The 25,000-nt window shown below is 43.3% G+C and overlaps 2 protein-coding genes across 4 annotated transcripts in view; both read right to left on the bottom strand.

The window, feature by feature from the left end:
* The window catches only part of PODN (podocan), a 41,479-nt gene extending 37,078 nt beyond the window's left edge, over positions 1-4,401 (bottom strand). Inside the window, exon 1 of one of the 2 annotated variants that reach the window (XM_047870494.1) lies at positions 4,237-4,401. In XM_047870494.1, the coding sequence (XP_047726450.1) occupies positions 4,237-4,326 (90 nt within the window). In that variant the 5' untranslated portion in view covers positions 4,327-4,401. The remainder of the gene's footprint in view (positions 1-4,236) is intronic. The other variant, XM_047870495.1, reaches the window with a different exon arrangement.
* A 10,589-nt stretch (positions 4,402-14,990) lies between these two features.
* SCP2 (sterol carrier protein 2) overlaps positions 14,991-25,000 on the bottom strand; it is a 123,317-nt gene continuing 113,307 nt past the window's right edge. For both annotated transcript variants that reach the window (XM_047871457.1, XM_047871455.1), the window contains 2 exons: positions 19,243-19,322; positions 14,991-16,012 (listed from right to left, as the gene is read on the bottom strand). In XM_047871457.1, coding sequence (XP_047727413.1) covers positions 15,917-16,012; positions 19,243-19,322 — 176 coding nt within the window. In that variant the 3' untranslated portion in view covers positions 14,991-15,916. The remainder of the gene's footprint in view (positions 16,013-19,242; positions 19,323-25,000) is intronic.

The following is a 25,000-nucleotide window of genomic DNA, read 5'->3' on the forward strand; positions in this document are numbered from 1 at the left end:
ACAAAAGAGGATGTAGAATATCATGAATATTTAGGGTATCTCACACAACATCTCATTTATTTTTATATTAATTATGTATGTTGGATAAACTAGTTAAATAAAATAAGCTACTAAAATTAATTTTACCTGTCACATTTTATTTTTTTAACCTGGCTTCTAGAAAATTTCATATTACGTACGCAGCTTGCATTTATGGCTCACGTTATATTTCTATCAGGCAGTGCTGGCATGGATGTAATAGACATAGGTGTAAACTGAGTATTATAATCCCAGTGTCATCAGAGGTGTGATGGAGGGAAACCAGAGTCCATAGGGGCCCCGAGGACACCTAACCTTGCCTGGGGCCAACAAGGCTTCCCAGAAGAAGTGGTGCCTTATTTAGCCACAAAGGGTGAACATCAGGCAAAAGGGAGAGAGTGATATAAGCAAGGAGGTCAGCATGTACAAAGGCCCAGGTGCAAAAGAGCCCATGTGGTGACCTCCACCAAGCTGGCTAGAGCGTCTGGTGGGTGTTGGGGACAGGGAGTGATGCAGGTGGGCAGTCCAGGCCAAGAAGGGACTTGAAAGCCTAGTTAGGGAGAGGGATCCTTATCTTAGGATCTTAGGAAAGATGAGGAGCCATTGAAGAGCAGGAGAGTGGCATGGGCAGGTTTATGGATGGACCGGTGAGGAGCTCTCTGAGGCTGTGCAACGGTACAGGCAAGGCCTCACAAGCCTGGTCTGGACAGAGAGACGTGTTGGGATGGAGAGGATGAGCTGGATGGACAAGAGAGGGAGGAAGAACAGACAGGGCCTAAAGAGTCCCACCTCTGCAACTTGGGATCCTGGGCAGCCCCAGCTCCACCACCTGGTTTTCTGTGTGGCCTTGGCCACATCCTGGCCCATCTGAGTCTCGATTTGTTGTTGTTGTTCTTCTAAGAATGTTGAGCCAGATAAGCCCCTAAAGCCCCTTCTGTGTGCTCAGCCACATTGGAGCTGTGTGAGGGAAGAATAAAGGAGAGAGCGGGCCCCTGGCCTCTTCGTGTCCTGAGTGAGGAGGCCCTGGTGAGGCACAATTTACACCGCTGGTTCAGCAAATGGCCAGCTAGAGGGGCAGCTCGGCCTGCAGTGAGCTCTCTATCAGGGAGCGCCTTAGCAACAGAAGGGCATGGGCTCCACTCCTGTCGGCCATGTGGGTCTGGACAAGGCCACTTCACCGCCTGAGCCTCGTGATGGGCACTCCTCGTGAGATAAGGCAATGGAGATGGGCACTCCTCGTGAGAATTAAATGAAATGACATGTCCACCTGTTGCTGGCATCGGGCTAGTGCAACACACATGGGGTTCCTGTTACTGAGGAAGTCCCTGGGACCAGCTGCCTCTCACCGCACCTACCTCCCCTAGGGAACCAAACCTTAAGGCCCAGAAGCGCTTAAGTGGAGATTAAGGCAAAACTAGAAGAAGGAAGGGGAAGGGAGACCCAAATCAGGACACAGATCCTCAGCCCCTAGCGGCACCTTCTTCCTCCACTCAAATACAGTAAAAATTCACTAATCCCCCACTTGGTGCTAAGCCCAAGATAGCTGCATCTTATTGCCTCTAATAGAAATCCCAAAACTAAGACATAATCTTCCTACTCTGCAGATAGGAAACTCAAGCACAAAGGGGCTCCCATAGCTGCCCATCCCCATCAAACTCCTACTCAAACGCCCCTGCTCTGGGAAGCTGTTGCTCCCCTTTGGGTGAGGAAGTTCTTTGGTGCTCCCACAGCACCACTGGCCCACTGAATCCTGCAAGATTCAGCTGAGCCTTTCCTGACTCCCCAGGCATGGAGTGAGTGTTCAGGAAATGTTTGTGGAACGAAGAAATGAATTTGTGAAAGGCAGAGTTGGAAAAGATTTGCAAAATTATCTAGTCTGACCCCCTCAGTTCACAGATTAGTATGTTCAAGTTAAGGCCAGGACTAGAATTTGTGTCTTCTGACTCCTGCCCAGAGCCTTGAACTGCTCTTGAAGACTGAGTAGGAGTTCTCCAGATGGACAAAGAGGAGGAAAAGCACTCCAGACAGAGGGAAGGACATGAGCAAAGGCACAGTGTGGGGATGGGAGAAGAGGGAGGTGCCTTTAAAGAAAGGAAAACAGGGGTGCCTGGGTGGCTCAGTTGGTTAAGCGGCCAACTTCGGATCAGGTCATGATCTTGCAGTTCGTGAGTTCCAGGCCCATGTAGGGCTCCGTGGGGACAGCTCAGAGCCTGGAGCCTGCTTTGGATTCTGTGTCCCTCTCTCTCTCTCTGCCCCTCCCCTGCTCGTGCTCTGTCTCTCTCTCTTTAAAATTAAATAAACATTTTTAAAAAAATAATAAAGGGTAAACTGGATGGGGCAGGGGATTGAGGATGTGACCGGAGATCCAAGTCTCCAAAGGCATCAGCCAGTATGCTAAGGTGCTGGTGATAGGGAGCCATCAAGGGCACCAGGCAGGTCATGGTCAGAGGTCTTAGTATGACTCTATTAGGCCTAAAGGTGCCACCATTAGTCACCCCTTACCTAAGATTCAGATACAAAGCACAAAGTATTTTCCCACAAGATTTTGTGAAAACAGCCATTTGAATCTAACATTTCTCTTTTTAAAAAAAATTTTTAGGGGCGCCTGGGTGGCGCAGTCGGTTAAGCGTCCGACTTCAGCCAGGTCACGATCTCGCGGACCGTGAGTTCGAGCCCCGCATCAGGCTCTGGGCTGATGGCTCCGACCCTGGAGCCTGTTTCCGATTCTGTGTCTCCCTCTCTCTCTGGCCCTCCCCCGTTCATGCTCTGTCTCTCTCTGTCCCAAAAATAAATAAAAAACGTTGAAAAAAAATTAAAAAAAAATTTTTTTTAATGTTTATTTATCTTTGAGAGGGAGAGTGAGCGAGAGAGAGAAAGAGAAGGAGGACAGGCAGAGAGAGAGAGGGAGACACAGAATCCCAAGCAGGCTCCAGGCTCTGAGCTGTCAGCACAGAGCCGGATGCGGGGCTTAAACTCACAAACCCAGAGATCATGACCTGAGCTGAAGCCAGACGCTTAACCGACTGAGCCACCAAGTCTTCCTGAATCTAACATTTCTTAACTTGCACTCTAGACTAGAATAGACTGGGTCCTTAAAAGGGGACATGACCACCCAAAGGCTCTCCTGGTTCATAGCAGTGGTGGCTCTTGGAGCTGCTAAACCACTGCTTCACCTTCCCCCGCCTGCCCAAGTCCAAGAGCAGCTACTCAGGTTGCGGGGGGCCTCAACAGGTCCATGATGCACTCCGAGCGCCAGGCGCGCATCCCTCTATGCCTTGGGGACCCGGGACGGTCAGCGCCGCTCTCATTCTCCTGCCGCGTCTGCTTCTGTCCCTAAGTCGCAGCGGTTGCCGACTCCCACCCCCCAGACCAGGCTGATGCCAAGAGCTCGCGGCCGCCGCCACCTCCTCTTCCACCTGACGGCGCATCAGGTATTCTAACCCCCCTCCCCAGCCTGGCGGTTCCAAGACCTACAACCTGGCACTTCCGCCGCTTTCGCTGGAGGGCGCCGACCTCTCTCCTCGCGCTCCACTCACCCCCCCCCCCCGACCCCCATTCAGTCCAGCTGTCCCAGCGGGCAGGCAGCCGCGTAGACAGACGGACACCAGGTGCCAGCTGAGAGCTCTGGCTTGGCGAGTGAGCGGCGCTGGGCTGGGGAACCAAGCCCCGAGCGGGTCCGAGCGGCTGTCGCGCGGGCTCCGCCTCACCTGTCCGCCCTTCCTGGAAACATATCTCTGCCCCTCTCTAGGCCTCAGTTTCTCTGTCTGTGACGAGGGCGAAGGGAGAACTAACTGGGGTGAGCTGATATAGTAAGACGCGCGCCTGGGCTCTAAATACAGGGGTCTACGCCCCTCCCCAGTTCCACCTGCCCCCACATTCCCGGTCACCAGCCCGCGTCCTTCCACCCCACTCCCCTCCCATCCGCCCTCAGATTCTTTCCAGATGTGCGCAACGGGGCGGGGGGGGGGGGGGCGCGAGGGCTGGGACCAGCCTGTGGCCAGAGAGGAGACAAGGCCCCTGCCCGGGTCGCGATCGCGTAGGGGTCGCACTCCCAAGGTAGAACTCTCGGCCGCGCACCCGGTGCAGGGCTCCCACCTAGGGGACTGGATGCCGCGGCCCCGCCCGGGGGGAGCTGCGGGGACCATCCGGACCAGGCGGGAAGTCCGAGTCCGCCGCCCAGGCTCTGCCCGGACCCCTTGGCCCACCCGCGCCGGGTACCTGCTGCGCCCCCGCGCCGCGCCGCGCCCTGCCGGCGGTACGCGCTGTCCCGATTCGCCGCTGCGCTCCGCGGGAGCGGGCTCCTTCCATTCAAGTCGAGCCGTGAGCTCGGCGACGCAAGTTTTGTTGTGGGTTTTCTCCTCCCCGCCTCTCCCCCGCTCCCCCCTCCACACCGCGTGCATCTGCTGGACGCCAGCCTCCTCCGGACACAGGCGTAGGGTCCCCACAGGCGCGGGGAAGGGGAGAGGGCCTGCCCCCTCTGCTCGTGGGCTTGGCCGGCCCCACTTCCCGGGAGGCAGAGCCCCCGCAGCGACCCCTCTCCCCCTCTCCGCCGCGGCGGGGCCGCCGTACCAGGCCACCCCCCTCCACCCAGAGCCTGGGAAGGCGGGGTGTCTAGCCCGCAACGCTTCCTAGTTCCCGCCTTCCGCAGTGGAACTGGACCCCCTTTAGGCCCCAGCACCTGAAAGGACGGCTGGGGAAAGGGCCCCTTCACCCAAGTGCCTCTGAGCCCAGTTTCTTCCTCATGACTGAGGATTTTGCAACCGCTCCAGGCACGAGTACCTTTCCGTTCACTCTCCCACCCTGGGGTCCTGGGCCGTGGCTAACAGGGCGGCCAGCCAAGACCCTGCTGGGCCCCTTCCCGGAAAAGTTCTCCGCCCTCCCCGTATCCCCCGCCCCCACACCCACGTTGACCCTGGTGAGACTTGAAGGACGGTAAATTGGGCTGAGAGTAGGGTGCATGCGGACCCCAGTCGCAGGGAGACAAGGGGCGTGAGGAGTGAGCCCTGGCGGCACCATATTGCTCCCAGGAGCTGAAAACGTTTCCAAGTAAAGGAGCATTAACTACTAGCAGCTGAAGCAACACTGTTTGGCGCCAGGGGCTTTGGCCGTAGAATGTGGTGGGGCTAGGTTTAGGTGGTACTTGACATCTCCACTGCCTATACAAGCTCTAGCCTGTGGGCAGAGCATCCACAACTACGTTACCTGGCTGCCCTCCTACCGGACAGGGAAGAAGGATAAATAACTCAAACTTGGGACCACTTGCTCAACCTAATTGCCAATGCCCCGAATGAATGAATGGCTCATGTAAAGGATCTTTCACAGGCTTCTACTACTGCAACCTGATTGGACCACATACATTACACTCTGAGCTTGACAATCCTACAGGAGAAGAGCTGCTACTGGTGCCATTCCCAGGTAAGGCCGTTGAGAAGTGCTTAACTGAGTAAAATGGCCAGCTTCACCCTTCCTCACAGCCTGAGTTCTTTCCATGATGTCAACAGGCAAGTAACTTGAGAAAGCAAATGCAGAGCCTGCATTTGAACCCAGAGCTGTTTCCATTACATCAATAACTCAGAAACTTACAAGAGGAAAAGGAAATATTTTGCCTTCTTTGACCTCAGATTTTAGTTTTCTCTGAGCTCAAACTTGAAAGCTGCTGTGATTCACAGGATTGGACAGGGGCCAACTCAGAGATGCATCTCTTAACATTGAGCATAGATTCAAGTGGAGCTAGAAGAATAAGATTCTACTAGCTTGAATACCCAGGAACTAAAGAAAATCTTCTAGAAGGACAATGAGAACCAGCACATACCGACTACCTACTAAGTGCCAGGCACTGCGTTAAATCCTTAAATATCTTAATCATCCCAACCTTCTGGGGAAGGTATTTTCTGTTACTGGTAACTGCTGGGGCCAGCCACAGGGCACACGACATCTTCCCTACCGCCCAGAGAAACAGGCTCTTCTATGGAACGCCAAACCAGTGCTCACACATACTCTGTAGCTCTCTGGAGCTGTAGACACACACTAACATCACCTGTCTGAAATAGAATTTTTAGCAATCACTTTGAATATCTCTGGTGGAAAATGGAGGTGACCCTGGTGCTCTAGAAAGAAATCTTCTATGGGCACCTGTGGCTCAGTAGGTTAAGGGTTCAACTTTGGCTCAGGTCATGATCTCACAGTTCGTGGGTTTGAGACCCGCATCAGGCTCTGTGCTGACATTTCGGAGCCTGGGGCCTACTTTGGATTCTGTGTCTCCCTCTCTCTCTGCCCCTCTCCCACTTACACTCTGTCTCTGTCACTCTCAAAAATAAGCATTTTTTAAAAATTAAAAAAAGAAAGAAAGAAAGAAATTCTCTAACTTTCAGAATAGCTATAAAGAATTGAGGACTCCGAATCCACTTGTGTTGCTTTGGCTCCTTCAAGCCTCATTTTCTGCTCCTGTTTAATGTTATTGTAGTGCATGCTGTCAAGTACAAGCTTTGGACTTAGATTTGGATTCAAACCCCAGCTGGGTTCAAATGGAGATAAAAATAGTACCTACACCCTCACAGATTGTCTAAATTAAATGAGAAAATAGAATCAAATGAAAAAATGGAAGTACAGAACTCTGCACGGCACCCGGCACATGGTAAGTGCTCAATAAATGGCAGCTGTTATTGTTACAAAACTGTCACCAAACATCTATAAAACATGATTAAAATAGAAATGTCAAGTGGCAAGAATTAAACAGAAATCTCTGCATTATCCAGGCTAAGTGCCTTCTAATTCAAAACAATAAGAAACAAGAAAACTCAAAAGAGGGGAGTAAAGACATATATGTGACCAGAGAGAGCTAGGAGTGAAAGACAAGAGGGTTCTCATGGGGGGTTGATGAGGAAAAAGGGGAGATAAGGAACAAGATAAGGGAAGATAAGGTGTTGTCAATACTTCATCATCAGAAATGAAGAAAATTCCTCTTACTTTGAGCTGAGGGCTCAAGACCTTTCCTTATTAAGTAGCAGAGTCCCAAATATGGAGATATGGCAGCAGCTTGATTTTCTGGACATTTAGAAATCAAATCACATCGTGTTATTTTGTGTATATGGACACATAATCCTTCCATCTGAAGGCTTTTGATAAAAGACACAGCATCAAAGAACAAGCAGGGTATTATGGAAGAACTACAGGCCACGTCAGATACAGAAAAGGTCTTCTGGGCTCCTGGAACATCCCATACAAACCCTTTTTATTATTGGACTTTTTTTGCTGTATGTTTTTCATCTCTTTCCCCCACTGGATTGTAAACCATCCAGGGCAAGAACCTCATCTCATCTTCTGTAAGGTCCCTTTCCAGCCCCAAATACCATTACTGTAGTAGGCAGAGTGAACCCCCAAAAATACCCATACCCTAATCCCTAGAGCCTGTGAATGTTACACTATGAAGCAAAAGGGACTTTGCAAATGTAATTCAGGTTATGGATTTTGAAATAGGGAGATTATCTTGGATTATCCAGTGGGCCTAACCTAATCACACGAGTTTTTGAAAACATAGAACATTCTCTGGCTGGAGGTAGGAGAGATACAGCAGAAGGGGAGATCGGAGAGATGTGAAACATGAAGACTCAACCAGCTTTAAAGATAGAGGAAATGTAGGCAGTCTCTAAAAACTGAGAACCCTAGGGTGGCTCAGTCGGTTGAGTGTCCAACTTCAGCTCAGGTCACGACCTCATGGTTTGTGAGTTTGAGCCCCACATTGGGTTCTGTGCTGACAGCTCAGAGCCTGAAGCCTGCTTCTGATTCTGTGTCTCCCTCTATCTCTGCCCCTCCCCCACTCATGCTCGGTCTCTCTCTCTCTCTGTCTCAAAAATAAATAAACACTAAAAAAAAAAAAAAAAAAAATTAAAAAAACTGAGAACCCTAGGCTGCCAGCAAGGATATGGGGATATGCAATTCCACAGCAGCATGGAACTGAATTCTGCCAACATCCTGAGTGGTCATGGAAGCAGATTCTCCCCCAGAGCTTCCAGATAAGAGCCCAGGGCAGCCAACACCTTGACTTCAGCCTCATGAGACCCGGAGCAGGGAAACCAGCCACACCCCCCAGACTTCCCGAGTTACAGAACTGTGAGATAATATATTCATGTGGAGGTAAGCTGCTACATTTATGGTAATTTGTTATAGCAGCAATAGAAAAGTAATACAAACATTAATAACCAAAACCTGTACAGGGTACTATAGCATTTTCCCAGATGTCACTTCACTGAATCTTCAACAAGCATGATGGTATTACTGCCCCCTTATTTTAAGAAACCAATACTCAGGGAGGATAAGTAACTTGCTCAGGTGACCAGCTAATGAGTACTCTAGGTAGAATTCACACTCAGGTTCCAACTTCAGTGAGAGTGGTCTCCTCCATGGCAGCTGCCATTCTGTGGCTTTAAGGCTCTACTGTCTTAAGCTAAGTAAAAATGGACTTAAGAAAAGACTAAAACAAACAACAACAACAGAAACCTCTCAGGCAGCTTTCACGCTATGAAAACTGAAAAGCTTTGAATACTCATTTCTGTTTCTTCCAAAGATAGCTAGTAAGTCACAGAACAAGTCAAGTTATAAACAAGTATATATATATATATATATATATATATATATATATATATATATATATATATTTTAAAAAAATCAAATCTTCTTTCTGACACATAGAAACAAGATTTTGATAAAAGGCAAGAGGAGAAATCCTCAAAAGAGTGGCTGCCAATGAAATATTTTCTCCCACTCAAATGCTCTTCTAGCCACTGTTAAAGTACACCTTTCACAGATGCCCTGTTTTGCCAGCCTGGTTTAGGAACGTCTCTGTGTTGGAGCTTTTAGTCCACTCTTGACCAGTTTTTATTGTCAAGAAGTTCAACTGGTTTTTAGTCTGAAATTCCCCTTTTATAGTTCTACCCATTAGTTCTAATAACTAAGCAAAATAATTCCTCCCTCTTGTTGGTGTTTCCATCTCTCAAATATCTGTGAACTGTCATCACACCCTGCCCTTGGGTATCACTTTGCCAAGCTGAAGGCTCTTTCTGCCCACCTAGGTCAATCTTTCCCTAATACTGTTGCATCTTCACATCTGAACTTTTCCATATATTTCTGTTCAAATGAGGTGTCTGATCTTGAACAGAGTGTTGTACACACGATAAAAGTGCTGTATTCTAAAAGGTGAATTACACAATAATCTATAAAGAAAAAGGAAATGTGCCACTGTTTGGTAGTTAATTAGAAAACTGTAGCACCTACTGCTTCTCTGCCTGCAATTTAAATAAGTAGCAGATAACAATGAATTTCCCCCAATTTTACATAAAAGTTTATGGCCACAAATTCAGTAACTAAAAGGTCAAACACTACATGCTGCTGAAAACAGCACTGTGAATATTTAGCTAATATTTAAATGAGTATTAATAGAAAAGATTAAGTGGAATCATGTTTTGCAATACATTTTGGATATGATACATTAAAAAAAATATTTCTCCAAGAAGTCTGGCTAAAATTCCATACCAGATTAAACTCCCTGCCAAATAGAATCAGACACATTTGTAAGGGCCAGAAATCTGGCCCAGTATTCTCTGTTCTTACCAAGAACTAAAGAGCTGTTTGTTTGCAGTAGTCTCCAGATAGATATTAATACTGGACCCTTCCAGTAGATTTTGTAACTCTCTATTGAGAAAAACTCTTAAAATTTGGCTAGACGTGGCTGTGGTTCCTGATAGCACGTAATTCTTTCAGGGCTCTTATTAGCTGTTTAGTACTATACCCCCAATTCTAATCGCTTCTCGGCCTTTTGGCTAAGATCAAGTGTAGTACTATACCCCCAATTCCTAATTCACATCAGTGTGGTCTCTAAACAAAAGCAGTCCCACAGAGTAATTTACCCAGTAATTTACAATCTGGATGATTACCATTTTTTTCTAGTCAACAACATCCAGCAAATTCTTTGCGTTCAGAAAGCAACTATGCCACAGGGTAGCTAGAACTGTAATCTTTGGCTGAAAATGCAGACCTTCTGAAAGTCAAACTAAATATTCTATATCCATTCACTAAGTTATAGAGATTATTAAATTTTAGTGATTCTTGAAGAAGAAAATGTAAGGATGTGGACAGTCCAAAAAAATAAGGAAACTGTCCCCAATCCTGAGGCTAGCATAATATCTGAACTCAAAAAAAAACTGTCATAAAATGTTCCAATGAATGAGTTGCTTCCTGTTAAAAAATGTCTCATGTAACATTAGGCACCATCTATTGAGTACCTACTATGTGGCTTGACATTTTACAGCTATAATTGCTAATCCTTACAGCCAGCAAGGTGGACATTATCATTCCTTTTCCAAAAGGAGAAGCAAGCTCAGAGTCCTTACTTATTATTAGCTCAAGGTCCCAAAGTTGTTTAAGTGTCAGAGCTAGGACCAAAACCCACATCTGATGGGCCCATAGTTTCCTATACCAGGCTGCTCTAAGGTATTATTTTCTAAAGTTTCAGAAGATAAAGGTATTAATTACAGGATTTAATTTCATTACTTCTTTCTTCTAAGGTGACATATATAGGGAAAACACAAGGGGTTTATATTTATATGTGATTGAACCTTTCAAAAGGATTTTACAACTTAAAAAGAACTTTAATGGGGCGCCTGGGTGGCTCAGTTGCTTGAACGTCTGACTTCGGCTCAGGTCATAATCTCACAGTTTGTGAATTCGAGCCCCACATCAGGCCCCACATCAGCTCAGAGCCTGGAGCCTGTTTCAGATTCTGTGTCTCCCTCTCTCTCTGCCTCTTCCCTGCTCATGCTCATGCTCTCTCTCTCTCTCTCTCTCTCTCTCTCTCTCTCTCTCTCTCTCTCTCTCAAAAATAAATAAATAAATATTAAGAAGAACTTTAATGATCATTGCCTAATACTTGAGAAACTTTATTGATGCTTACTCCGGTAGACACTGTATTAATACAAGAGACACAGAGATGAATAACCGAGAGTTTCTACCCTCAAGATGTTTACAGTCCAATGAGACTATTAAAAAAGAATTAACAGTGTCCCCCTTTAGCAGAGGAAGAAACCAAAGACTGGTGAGATTTAAGTGCCTTACCCTAACTTAGCTTCCCAGAGGCAGACAGGACCTGATCCAAGTTCTTATGATCACACTTCAGTGACTCCTCCACACTACCCGGACCTCCACATTCAGCACCCTAATTGTGCTCTCCATTGTTGTTGTTCTACATATTCAACAAGGATTGTAGAAATCTGAGAGTCTGAATTCATCTGGATAAATACAGCAACGGGGTTAATGATTTTCATGCACACAGAACTTACTAGGCCAATTTGTTTTTAAAAACATGTAATAAAACCACAAACTGACTTTTCTTATTACTCGAGCTGCTTCAATCTTAAACTGAAAGACTATTCTAAGAAGCTGCAAATATTCTCAAAAAAGAGCAGGTTAAGTCAGGCTAAAGGAGAATTTTTAATGTTCTCTTTCATCATCAGGGCAACAGAAGGTCACTGTAATAGAGAATGTATTTCTGTGACAAGCTTTCTATACTCAGAAACCCCCTGTGAATTGTTTTCAAATGGTTATTCAACTTATCTCATTCATTTACTTAATGACAGCAAGCCAAGACTCTGTGCTGGGGGGATCAAAATGGATGCATGAGATGCAGTCTCTGTTCAGGGAAACAGAAACAAATTACTACAAAGGAATGATTAACTCAACTTGGGGCAAACAGCTTCCTGAAAGCTAAGGCATGAAAAGGAATTTGCCAAGTGGATTGGGGTGGAGGCAGGGAGAAAATGGTGAGGGTGGGCACAGAGAACAGCAAGATGTTGTTGTTGCAAAATATGTGCTATGCAAGATGACCTAACTTAGAGCTAAAAGTATTAGCTAATGTGCTTGCTCTGTATTAATCATTTGGAAACTGAGCATTTCACTACCAAATGGAACTTTTCTGTTATTATTCATAGCTCTTTATGAAACCAATTCCAATCTAGCTTTTAGCCCTACTACTCCACTGAAACTAATTTTGTAAGTGATCACCAGTGACTTCCATGTTGCCAAATTTAATCCAAAACACACTTTCAGACATCATCTTACTTGACCTTACAGAGCAAAGCATAGATGACCATTCCCACCCTTTGACTACATATACTCTTTTCTAGAGAAACTTCTCTTAACCTCTAAGCCCCTCTTCTTCATCCCCTTTGCCAGATAGATCCTCGTTCTCCACCTGAACTCTAAAGCTGAAGTTCTTCAAGGCTTACTCCATGCCCTCCTTTCCTCCCCAGGTGATATCAGCCATTCCTATAGCTTTAAATACCACCCAGATGCCCATGACCTCCAAATGTATATCTCTAAGCTGACCTCATCTCTAAGCTCCAGTTTTGTAAATCCAACTGCCTCTCTGATATCTTCACTTGCAAATCTCTCAGGCATCTCAAAGTTAGTAAGTTCAAAAGTGGAGCTTATTATTTCAGTGACTGTCCCTAAAATCCCTTTGTCTCCTGGTCATACCAGTCATGACCCACCATTCACCTGGAAGTCATTCTTGCCCCTACGTCCAGTCATCAAATTCTGTCAGCTCTCCCTCCACCTACTTTTCCACATCCACATCCACATCTGCCACCAACACCCTAGTCCAGGACACCATCTTCTTGCACCTGGATACCCACTCTTTGGCCCTCTCCCCCCAGTAAAGGGGTACATTCTCCACACAACAACTACAGTGACAGTTTAAGTTCTTTCATTCCCTTGCATACGGCCGTTCTGTCTTTCATAAATACTCTAACTCCATTCTCTCCAGGTACCTGGTAAGATTCTGAAATTAGGTGGAGCATGTGACTTTCTTTGGACAAATAAATGGGAGCAAAAGTGATATGTATCACTTTGGGGTGGAAACTTTAAGAGCCAAAGTGTATTTTGCCTTTTTCTCTTCCTCTGCCTTGACGATCACAATGCTCCAGATAACAGCTGCTGCATTAACCTGGGTCCTAGACTTAGGGTATAATGGCAAAGTGGATAGGCAGCAGGAGTGAGAAATAAATGGATGGAAAGCCACATCTTCAAAAGATTCTAAGTGCCTTACCATAATGAACAAATTCCAATACAATTGGTTCCTATGTATCTACCTGTCCAACCTCATCTTGGACCTATCCTTCCAGCTCACTATATTCCACGCACATTGGCTCCCTTCCCACCCTTCCATGCACTGTTCTTTGCACCTTTATATCTCAGTTTAAATATCACCTGCTCAGAGATGTCTCCTGTAACCAGTCTCAATGAAGGCCCCTCACTGTGATTCTTCATCACAGCACCCTGACCATTTCCTGCATGGCACATCACTGTCTATAGCAGTCATCCATCTCTTTGGTAAACTGTCTCTCCCTCTCGACTGTAAGCACCATGATGGGAAAAGCTCACCACTACCTCCAGTGCCCAGCATTGCACCTTCAATATATTACCCTATGTTTGGTAGACACTCAATAAATATTTGTTAATGAACAAACAAAAAAAGATTCCAAAAGTGGGACATAAGAAAATAATAGAGACTTCATATCACCTATCACAGAGGCAAGAGGAGGCAGTAGTTGTGGGAACAGTAAGCGAACTCACGTTTACTAAGTGACTGATGTACCTAACACCAATTTAGGTGCTTTACATATGTTCTCTCTCTAGATTCTCAATAATCCTAGGAGGCAAATATTAGTATCTTCACTTTATAGATCAGGCAACTTGAGACTCAACCTGCTCAAATAGCAAAACCACTAACAGCAGCAGTTTTAACCCAGACCTGTTAACCTTTCCTGCAAGCCACGATGCTTCCTTCCCTAGAAATTAAACTGCTACTAATAATATTTCATCATTATCTATTATACATATAAATTGCATACATATGAAAATATTTCTGCTCCAAGAGCTAGTTTTCTTTTGTGTTTGGTGTTATTTGTTTTTTGGTGTTTGTTTGTTTGTTTTAAGGTTCATCCTAAAGCCTATTTCAGGCATCTTTTGTTATCTGGCACAAGTAACAGCAGAATGATAAAGCAAATCCAAACTACAGATAAACAACAGGTATTCTGTTGGAACTTTTTTTCTTGGAAGTCTTTTTCTTCTCAGGGTAAGAAGCTACTATGATTAGGAAGTAGGTCTGAATTCTGTTCTGAATTCATTTTATGGAACTTGAGACCAATTTATGTTGGTTTAATATACTGTCTTTCCCCCGTCACCAGATGCTTTTCTGTTGGTCACAGCACATGCATGCAAAGCTGAATGGTCAAAGGGGATCTGACCCATAATCCTGATTTGATTAGCACAGGACCCAAACATCTAGCCAATAAACCTGGCTTTTTACCTTTGGCCACCTTTTGGTGAAGAGACATGTTAACAAAAGAAAGGTGGGGCCTGTATACAACCCCTAGAACACTTCTGCTGGGCTCTGTGGCCAGGATTATCAGAGCAGAAAGGACCTTAGAGACCCCCTACTTAATCCCCTCTTTGAAAAGTCTTCTAACTGGGGCGCCTGGGTGGCGCAGTCGGTTAAGCGTCCGACTTCAGCCAGGTCACAATCTCGCGGTCCGTGAGTTCGAGCCCCGCGTCGGGCTCTGGGCTGATGGCTCAGAGCCTGGAGCCTGTTTCCGATTCTGTGTCTCCCTCTCTCTCTGCCCCTCCCCCGTTCATGCTCTGTCTCTCTCTGTCCCAAAAATAAATAAACGTTGAAAAGTCTTCTAACAGGCCCAGCAGGCTGCTATTTATTTGCCTAGGAGAAACAAGACTCCTGGCTCCTAGTCCAGTGCTCTTCCCACTACAACGCACTGCCTCCTCTATCAAGACCTAGTGATCACATCAAAGTAACGAGCAGAGCACACCTAGATAACCAGACTGTCAATCCCCCAATGTTTCTCTTATTCTCTATCAATAAGACTTGCGCTGAACAAAAAGAATATAAACAATAAAAACAAAGGAGATCAGGAAGAGTTATTTTAATTTTCTATCAAACATTCTTCCAAAAGCATTTTACCCTGTATCTTACTGAGTTATAAGAAATAACATTAGCATTAGAAAAATCAGGAAGAAAGATAAATTAAATGTGGCTAATTAGTTAAACCAAACTTATATGAAAAAGGAAAATTATAACAAAGGACTGAGAGCTTTACAAATTTAATTAAATGAGATTATACTTTGAAAACTGTGCATCTCAAAGCCAACTTTATTTGTTCAATTATTTTTAACAACAGCATTTTATGATTAATACACTGATGTTTCAAGAAGGAAACTCATCTTAAAAATATTTTTATTTTAAAAATAGGCCTGTGTTCACCTATAGATTTTTTGCCCCCAGCTCTGATCAGATTTATTTTGATTTGGGAAGAAAATACCATCTTGATGGCATGAAATGCAAAATTCAAGTTTTTTAAAACATCCCAGTACAGAATTAAAAACTATTAATGCAAAATAGGTTAAGGACATTAACTGCACAACACTAATTACCAGCTACTGGTATTCGGTTTCTTCCCTAGTTCTCCCAAGGAAAACTTAAAGTCAATTTTCAGCAGAATGCTCTTTAAATATACTTTATAAGCAAAATGAGAGCTTTTGTTTACATAGTTTTTAGATCTCGCTGTTCCTAATTTTATTCTGAAACTCAATTTTACCCCAAACCATAATTACCATATTAACTTTGTAATGCACAGTTGTATGCAATTCAGCAAAAGCAGCAGTACACCAGCAGGCTCTATTCACCCAGAGTTCAGGAAAAACAGGATTGGTCACACCCATTTAAAAACACATTATTTGCCAGTGTGTGGTTTCCATCTAAGTTCTGACAATGAAATATATGGATATGTATCTATATATCTCATCTTAATTTTCAAAGATAGGCAAAGGGACTTCTTCACAGCTTAGCTTTGCCTGGCTGAAGCTGAAGATTTTGTAACTTCATAGCCAGACCCATGTTGCCCGTGATTTTCAATTTGCCTTGAAAGAATGCCTGTGAGTAAAAAGAAAGAAAATTTATTACTTGGTGTTTTTTGTTTTGAGAATGCTGATATTTCTAGACGATCCAGCCCTGAGATCATTTATTTGTCCAGGTCTCTTAAACTTTATTCAAAATATGAAACTTGGCTTTCCGGAATAGATTTAGAACTAGATTCCTTGAGGCACCTGGAGGGCTCAGTCAGTTAAGCCTCCGACTCTTGATTTTGGCTTAGGTCATGATCTCGTGGTTCACAGGTTTGAGCCCCACAGAGGGCTCTGCACTGACAGGTTGAGCCTGCTTGGGATTCTGTCTCCCTCTCTCTCTCTGCCCCCTCCCACTAGCTCTCTATCTCTCAAAATAAATAAAAATGAACTTAAAAAAAAAATCTAGATTCCTCAAAAGGAAGGCTCTGTAAAAGGCATGCTCTACAAAGAGCAGTCACATGGCCCATCTTTCCCAAATGTCTTCTCTTAGAAATTGAGTCTACCTTTATCTGCCTTCCTCACAGAAGGTACCTTTTCCAAATAGTAAGCAAAGTGGATTCATACTAGATGGATTTTGTCTTACCACACAATGTGTGTTTTATCACACACGGATCAAGAATATGAAATGAGGGTGCCTGGCTGGCTCAGTTGGTAGAGTATGTGACTCTTCATCTCTGGGTTATAAATTCAAGCCCCACACTGGATATAGAGATTATTTTAAACTAAAATCTTAAAAAAAAAAAAAAAAAAAGAATATGAACTAAAATTTTCAGTAGTTTGCTGGGAGAAAAAACACATGCGTAACACTAAGTATCACTTAGATACTTGTGAGATTCAATACAATGTGGATGAAATGTCGCCAATTTTTTTTGGTTTACATGATAAAGGATTTACCCCTACAGAGGGAGGCCAGGCAGCCTGCTGAGACGGAGGTGCTGGTGTTAGTCTTTGGCTCAAGAAGAAGAATCAAACCAACCCGAAAGTGCAGAGCCACAATTTGTTCCATTTAACAACTGCCTGGGATTAGATCACTTGATGTTTGCTAAATTTATCACGTAATAAAATCCCAGGAAAACTTAAGAGAAATAATAGCAAAATTGGGAACATAGCATGATTTTCCTGCTATGATCTCTTTTAACAAAACTGTCAAAATAAGGAAAGGCTAGATTAGATGAAAAAAGTTCCTGGTAGTCTTAGCTTTCTAAGCAAGTACATTAAGAAGTTAGGAGCTCTTCTGCCTCATCCATGAGAATGCACAGAGCTCTGCTTTTTCTACACCTTCTGGTAAGGGTGACTAATTCCTTTTTTTTTTTTTTTCTCTCCTCCTCTGTCTGGACAAACTAAATATTTCCTTTCTATATGGCACACAGCCTTCTGTCTGATGACTTAAAGGTCAAGTGTCTCAGAACACAATATATTTAACATATGTCCTTAAAAATATGGACCAGTAGTACCTAACAGAGAAACTCACCATCTTTCCTTTTTTTAAATTAAAAGAGAAAATGACTTTTTATTTACTGAGTATTATAGAGAAAACACGAATTTTCACCCTTTAGGGAGTCCAAGCATAAGGATCGCTTTAATCTGAACCCTAGGTGTTCTTCATGTGTGCTTTACACTGGAGAGCACACTGCTTTGTTTCAACTGTAGCCAAACACTGAAATTATAATTTCCAGTGCATTTAATGGTTTCCAATCAAATCCTCTAAGCATAACGGAAGGCCATTAGCATATTAATAGAAATACCTGCCATTTTAATCTTTAATTCCTTTGAGTGCTAACAGGTGTTCAAAATTTCAAAAAAAAAAAAAAAAAAAAAAAAAAAGGCTGAAGGATACTTTGCTTCCCTGAATGGATGGTAAACAGATAAACTGAGAATGGAGGCAGCTGACATGTGAAGTCTGATCTCCCTGCCGAGGAGGTGCACGGAGTGCACAGTGGAACAAGGAGCAGTGGGTGGGAAGGACAAGGACAGCCAGCTCCTATACTGGTGGTCTCTATTTTGTCCAGATTTTTGGAGCAGGCTCCATGGGAGGAGATGTCAGTACCAATGGTGTGTAATCAGCTGAAACGTCACAGATGCGAGTCTCTCGCTTGTCAAAGCATCAACTGAAACAGGCTTAGTTGCTTAGAGAAAACATTTTAAAAAGGAATACTAGTGTGAGTCAGACTCAGTTGTTTTATCCAATCTTTTGAATTACCAGGGGGCTGCAGGAATAAGACCTGAAACAAAGCTGGCTGAGGCAACAACAACAAAAAAACATATACAATGGAAAGAAGCATCAGTTTCTTTTTGTTATCTCTGTCTAATGAAAGCTTAGTGTATGTATCAAGTCTGTTCAACATTGTGTGACTAAAGAGTATAAAAAGACCCTTGATGATTTGGGAACCAGGAAAATCTACACAAGGCATAAATACATTTTAGACAAATACAGTTTAATCCAGCAATTGTTTAGTGATAACCTAAAAATGTCAGGCATCATGCTAAGTTCTGGAGACATGAAGATGAATAAGGCATGGTTTGTTCCTTTGAGACACTCACAATCTAATGGAGAAGAAATAGGCACATCATGACTAATATAATGTGGCAAGTGCTAAGCTTGCTTCCAATAGATGGCCAGGAAGAGCGACTGGCTATGGTTCCCCAACAACTTGTAAGGAGGTCTTAGGGGATAACATCTGGGCTAATTTTGAAAGGAAAGGCGTTTGTCAGGGAAGGTAGTTCAGACCAAAAGAGCATGGGGCAAAGAAAGATGCGGAATGTACGAGGTCATGCCTTTGTTCACATTGCTCCTTCCCCCTGGATTGCTCCTACTCTCCATCTATGCACGGTTGACTTTTGGTCACTCTTAAGATTCAGTTCAAGTGTCGCTTCCTCTGCTGTGAGGCTTTCTGTGCTGGTCCAGGAAGACATGGCTGCGCCATCCCCCCACGTTCCCCTGTCCACAAGCTGGCCATGGCACCATGGATACTTGGATATACTTAACTCTTCTGCAGGTCTGTCTCATACCAAATTGTGGATGCCCTGTGCATGGGAACTCTTTCTTATTCATCTGGGTATTTCCAGCACACAAGACAGTGCCTGGCACATAGCCTGCTCCACAAATGTTTGTCATTTGTTAAGTGAACATTTTAGGGAACACTGAGTTTTGTGGGTTTGACCACTTTGCACTTTATGGTATAAGGCTGAGGTGGGAGATGAAATGGAATGGGCTAAAAGACCCATCTACTAGGAGGAAATAAGCCCCATCATACTTACCGACTGAGGATTCATTTTACCAGTCATTAAAGCCAGTAAGTCGGAGTCAGCCATCGTGATTGTGCAGTCAGCCTTCTTATCTAAAACAGATATGTAGGAAGAGAGAGGAGAAAAAGGGAGAGTATTCAGTTTCATGTGTACATTTTAGTCAAAACCCACTGACAGCAACAGATCACATCCAGTACTGGAGTAGTGTGCACAAGAGTACTCATGTACTCTTCTGTGGCAGCCTGGTAAAAGGTGGCATAAATTACAAGCAAACTCAATATTTTACAAGAGGGAACTGATTATCATATTCATATAATGGGATACGATACAGTCATTAGATGATATGGATCTACATTTATTGACCTGAAAAAATGCTATTGTTATATTGTTCATGATACTGTTATACAAGCCAGTTGCAAAACAACTGGCTTGGTCTGGTTTTTGCTTGGTCTGAGCATGGTCTGGTTTTTGCTTCAAAACAGATATTCAGGGTGCCTGGGCGGCTCAGTCAGTTAGGCATCCGACTCTTGATCTCGGCTCAGGTCATGATCTCACATCACGGTTCCTGGGTTCAAGCCCCAAGTCAGGCTCTGCGTTGACAGCACAAAGCCTGCTTGGAATTCTGTCTCTCCCTCTCTCTGCCCTCACTCACTCACTCGCTCTCTCAAAATACGTACATAAACTTAAAAAAAAAAAAAAAAAAACCCTGACATTCAATTATATACATATAGGAAAAAACATCTATAAACTTAGATACCAATATATTAATAATAGTTATTGTGGCACCCGGACTCTAAGGAGTCCCCTGTGATGCCTGCCTCTTGGTGTTCATGCCTTTGTATGCCTTTGAGTGTAGGCATGACCTGTGACTTGCTTCTAGCCAACAGTATGTGGCAAAGGAGATGGGATGTCATTCCTGTGGTTTTGTTTTGTTATGTAAGATTGTCCTGCTAGCAGACTCACTCTCTCCTGCAGGCCTCAAATAAGCTAGCTGCTATGCTGTGAAGTGCATAAGCAAAGGGCCATGTGGCAGGGTGCTGTGCTTTAGGAGCTGAGGGCAGACTCTGGCCCATTACCCCTAAAAAACTAAAGTGCTCATTCTCCATAGCTGCAAGGAAATGAATTCTGCCAGCAACCTGAGTAAACCTGGACACGGACCCTTCTGCAGTCAAGCCTCCAGATGAGAACCCAGCCCTGGCCAACACCTTTACTGCAGCCTATAAGATCCTATGCAGAGGACCCAACTAAGCTGTCCTCAGCCAACTCACCCATGGAAACTATGAGGTAATAAATGTGTGTGTTGTTTTAAGCCACTAAGTTTGTGGTAATTTGAGATATAGTAATAAAAAATGAGTACAATTATCTATATCAGGGGTTATCAAACTTTTTCTGTAAAAGATCAGACACTAAGTATTTTAGACTCTGCCTAAAGCCAGTAGGTCTCTATCGCAACTCTGCCTCTGTAGCACAAAAGCTTCCATTGATAATACCTAAACAAAAGAGGTGTGGCTGTGTGCCAATAAAACTATTTCCAAAACAGGTAGTAGACAGAGAAGGAGAAGATATTTGCAATTCACAGATCTGACCAAAAAACTTGTATCCAGAATATATAAAAAATTCCTCTTATTCAATTAGAAAAGTTAGATAATCCAATACCAAAACAAGCAAATAATAAACAGACACTGTACAAAAGATCTCCAAATGGCCAAAAAAGCACATGAAACTATGTTCAACTTCATTAGTCATCAGGGAAATGTGAATAAAAGCATGGGTGAGATACTACTACATACCTACTAGAATGAATGGCCAAAAAGGAAAAAAAAGACAATATCCAATGCTGATTACGATGAGGAGCAAGTAAAAGGTCAATACAATGCTGGAGGGACAGTAAAATGGAACAGCCACTTTAAAAGCCAGTCTGGAAGTTTCTCAGAAGGCTAAACATACATTGCCATATGACTCAGAATCCTACTTTTAGGTGTTTACCCAAAAGAAATGAAAACGTATGTCCACACAAAAAACTTTATGTGAATGTGCCTAGTGGCTTTATTCAAATGGCCAAAACTGGGGAAAAAACCCAAATGTGCATCAACTAGTGAATGGATAAACTATTCAACAAAAAGAAACAACCCCTCTCTCCCAAAGCCTTGCAATGCCTCCAGCAACTCCACCTTTCACATCACCCACCTTCCACACAACTTGAAGTTCAAATGCGCTCTACACGGAAGCTCATTTTATACATGAAGAGCAGTCAAAGCAAAATTACGTCTGTGTTTTTTCATTTTAATGATTCCCTAATGCATTAAAAAAATTTTAATCAACGGGGCACCTGGGTGGCTTAGTGGGTTAAGCATCCAACTCAGGCCCAGGTCTTGCAGTTCGTAGGTTCACGCCCCATGTCAGGTTCTGTGCTAAAGGCTCAAAGCCTGGAGCCTGCTTCAGATTCTGAGTTTCCCTCTCTCTCTCTGCACCTCCCCTGCCCACATTCTAGCTCTCTCAAAAATAAACATTAAAAACAATTTTCTAAAATTTTTTAATCAGAGGTAGTGGATTCCTAAATGATTCTAAAGCCATCTGTAATTCTCATTGTTGTTTTGTTCTGTTTTATCCTTCCTTTCCAGCTTTGGGTGCAGGGAGGGGCAGGTGACACAAAAGATTTTTTTATTGTTATAATCTTTTCCAATGATCAGCTGAAGATCTGCACTGGAATACAACTTATGTGCCTTTTGCATTAAAAAAAAAATTTTTTTGGGGGCGCCTGGGTGGCGCAGTCGGTTAAGCGTCCGACTTCAGCCAGGTCACGATCTTGCGGTCCGTGAGTTCGAGCCCCGCGTCAGGCTCTGGGCTGATGGCTCAGAGCCTGGAGCCTGTTTCTGATTCTGTGTCTCCCTCTCTCTCTGCCCCTCCCCCGTTCATGCTCTGTCTCTCTCTGTCCCAAAAATAAATAAACGTTGAAAAAAAAAAAATTTTTTTTTTTAACATTTATTCGATTTTGAAAGATGAAGAGAGACAGAGCATGAGCAGGAGTGGGGCAGAGAGAGAGGGAGACACAGGATCCGAAGCAGGCTCCAGACTCTGAGCTATCAGCACAGAGCCTGACACAGGGCTCAAACTCACAGACTGAGAGATCATGACCTGAGCTGAAGTCAGACACTTAACCGACTGAGCCACCCAGGTGCCCCTGCGTTGTTTTTTTTTTTTTTTAAAGTAAGCTTTGTGCCCAGCACAGAGCCCAATGCAGGGCTTGAACTCACAACCCCCAGATTAAGACCTGAGTTGAAATCAAGACCTGAGCTGAGATCAAGAGTCCAACGCGTAACAAACTGAGCCACCTAGGAGCCCCCACTTTTGCATTTTTAAAGCCTGCTTCTTGAATTTAAGCACAGTGATAGTGTTCAAAGAGCTGCTCAGTCTATAACACGTTTGAAAAGATGTATCTGCACTTTGAGGTCCCTTTTGAATGCCATTTGCTAGGCCTCTCAAGTGTTTTCATTGCTATGTTCAAGCGCCTCCCAAGTCCAAGATGCTGGATGCCATATGGCATGGAAAACACAAGACTTTGGGCAAAGTCTGTGGGCTTGCATTGGGGGAGGGAAGGGAACAGAATTTATTTGTCTGATTTAGAAATAAGGCATTTCAGAGAAGCCATTATTTTCTGTGTTTAAGTTAAACTGCATTTTTGTCTTTTGGTTGATATGAAATGTATTGTTCCAATATAAAACAGTAATTATTTGACCTTTAGGGAGAAAAATAAGGAAGAAACTACTGATGTTACATGCAACAATATGAATGAATCTTGGTGAAAGAAGCAGGCTTAAAAAACTATATACTGGGGCACCTGGCTGGCTCAGTCAGTAGAGTGTGTAACTCCTGATCTCAAGGTTGTAAGGTCAAGTCCCACTTTGGGTGTAGAGATTACTTAAAAATGAAATCTGAAGGGGCGCCTGGGTGGCTCAGTTGGTTGAGCATCCAATTCTTGATTTCAGCTCAGGTCATGATTCTAGGGTCATGGGATCAAGCCCTGCAATGGGCCCTGTGCTCTGCCCCTGTCCCCTACTCCTGCTCTCTCTCTAAAAACAAACAAACAAACAAACAAACAAACAAAACCTTAAAACAAAACAAAAAACTACATACTATATGATTCCATTTATGACATTCTGGAAAAGGGACAGAAATCAGAGTAGTGGTTGCCAAGGCCTGAGGGTGGGAGAGGGGGATTGACTACAAAGGGACATGAGAACACTTTTTGGGGTGATGGAAATATTCTATCACTTGACTTTTGGTGATGGTTACACAAATATATGCATTTGCCTAAATTGATAGAATGATACCTCTCAAAAAGGTAGATTTTATTATATTAAATTATAGCTCAATGACAGTAACCAGTACTGTCAAAAATGTGGAGCAAATAAAACTCTCATGTAATGTGGAAGGTAATGTAAAATAGCATACACACACGCGCACAAACGGGCTATATTGTACCTTATGACCTAGTATTTCTACTGGTTATATGCCAAGTGGAAATGAGTACATACATTCACTACAAGACCCATATGAAAATGTTCATAACAGCTTTATTCATAAGACCCCAGAATGGAAACATTGAAAAGATTTATCAACCATGGAATGAATAAATTCTGGGGCATTCACACAGTAAAAACAAACTACTGCTACATATAACAAATTAAAAAATCTTACGATGCTGAGCAAAAGAAGCCAGACCTAAAAGATAAATATTGTATGAGTCCATGTAAATAAATTTCCAAAATAAATACAATCAATCTATGGTGACAGAATTTGGAATAGTGGTTTCTTGTGGGAGAGGACAGTGATGACAGGGGGCATGAGAGAGACTTCCAGAATGCTAGCAACATTCTGCAGCTTGATCTGGGAGATACATATTCATCAGTAAACATTTATCAGGCTATACACTTCAGATGTATGCTTTTCATTACAAGACCTCAATACAAATTTTACACAAAACAAACAAAAAAACAGGTGGTGGGTTGGATTTGGCCCACATCATTTGTCAACCCCTGACATAGATGGTGGGATTCCAGGAGAGTAATTTTTCCATTTTGTTTCTCTGAGTCTTCTAATTTTTGTTTACACTACGTGCATATTACTTATAATAGAAAGTTTTAAAAATATTAATTTTAATATCAAAGTACAATGAATAAAAAGACTGTATAACAAAGACTCTAATATCTCATTGCTAAATCAACCATGTCTACCTTGGACAAATAAGAATTTTCAAGTACAAAAGAAAAAATTCACCCAGAAAAATATTTGCCAGCACTCAGTGTTTTAGACAATTAATATAACAATAATCCTCTAATGGCTGGCTCCTCCTCAAAGTTGGCCTCTCCCTGAAACCAAGTCATTTTCTAGCTTATTATTCTGTTTTATTTTTCTTTGTGGTACTTATCTGAAACTACCTTATTTATTTGTTTAGGTGTTTTCTGTCTGTATTTGTCCACTAGAATAAATACTTCAAGGGACAGAGCCCTTGTCAGTTTTGTTCACTGCTATATCCCCAGGTTCTTGAAGAGTGCTTGACACATAAAGGGTAATCAATAAATACTTGCTGAATAATAAGTAGGCTATGTAGAGTTCAAAAGATTGTCAAATCATGGCCCAATAGCTAATAAGATAATCTGTGCCTTAATAAGAGATTAGAGGATGCTATGGTCTGAATGTTCCTGCAAAACTCCCATGTTGAACTTCTAATGCCCTATGTGATGATATTAGCAGGTGGGGAGGTCAGGAG

This window comes from Prionailurus viverrinus, chromosome C1, assembly GCF_022837055.1.
Source record: "Prionailurus viverrinus isolate Anna chromosome C1, UM_Priviv_1.0, whole genome shotgun sequence".
NCBI classification, from domain to species: Eukaryota; Metazoa; Chordata; class Mammalia; order Carnivora; family Felidae; genus Prionailurus; species Prionailurus viverrinus.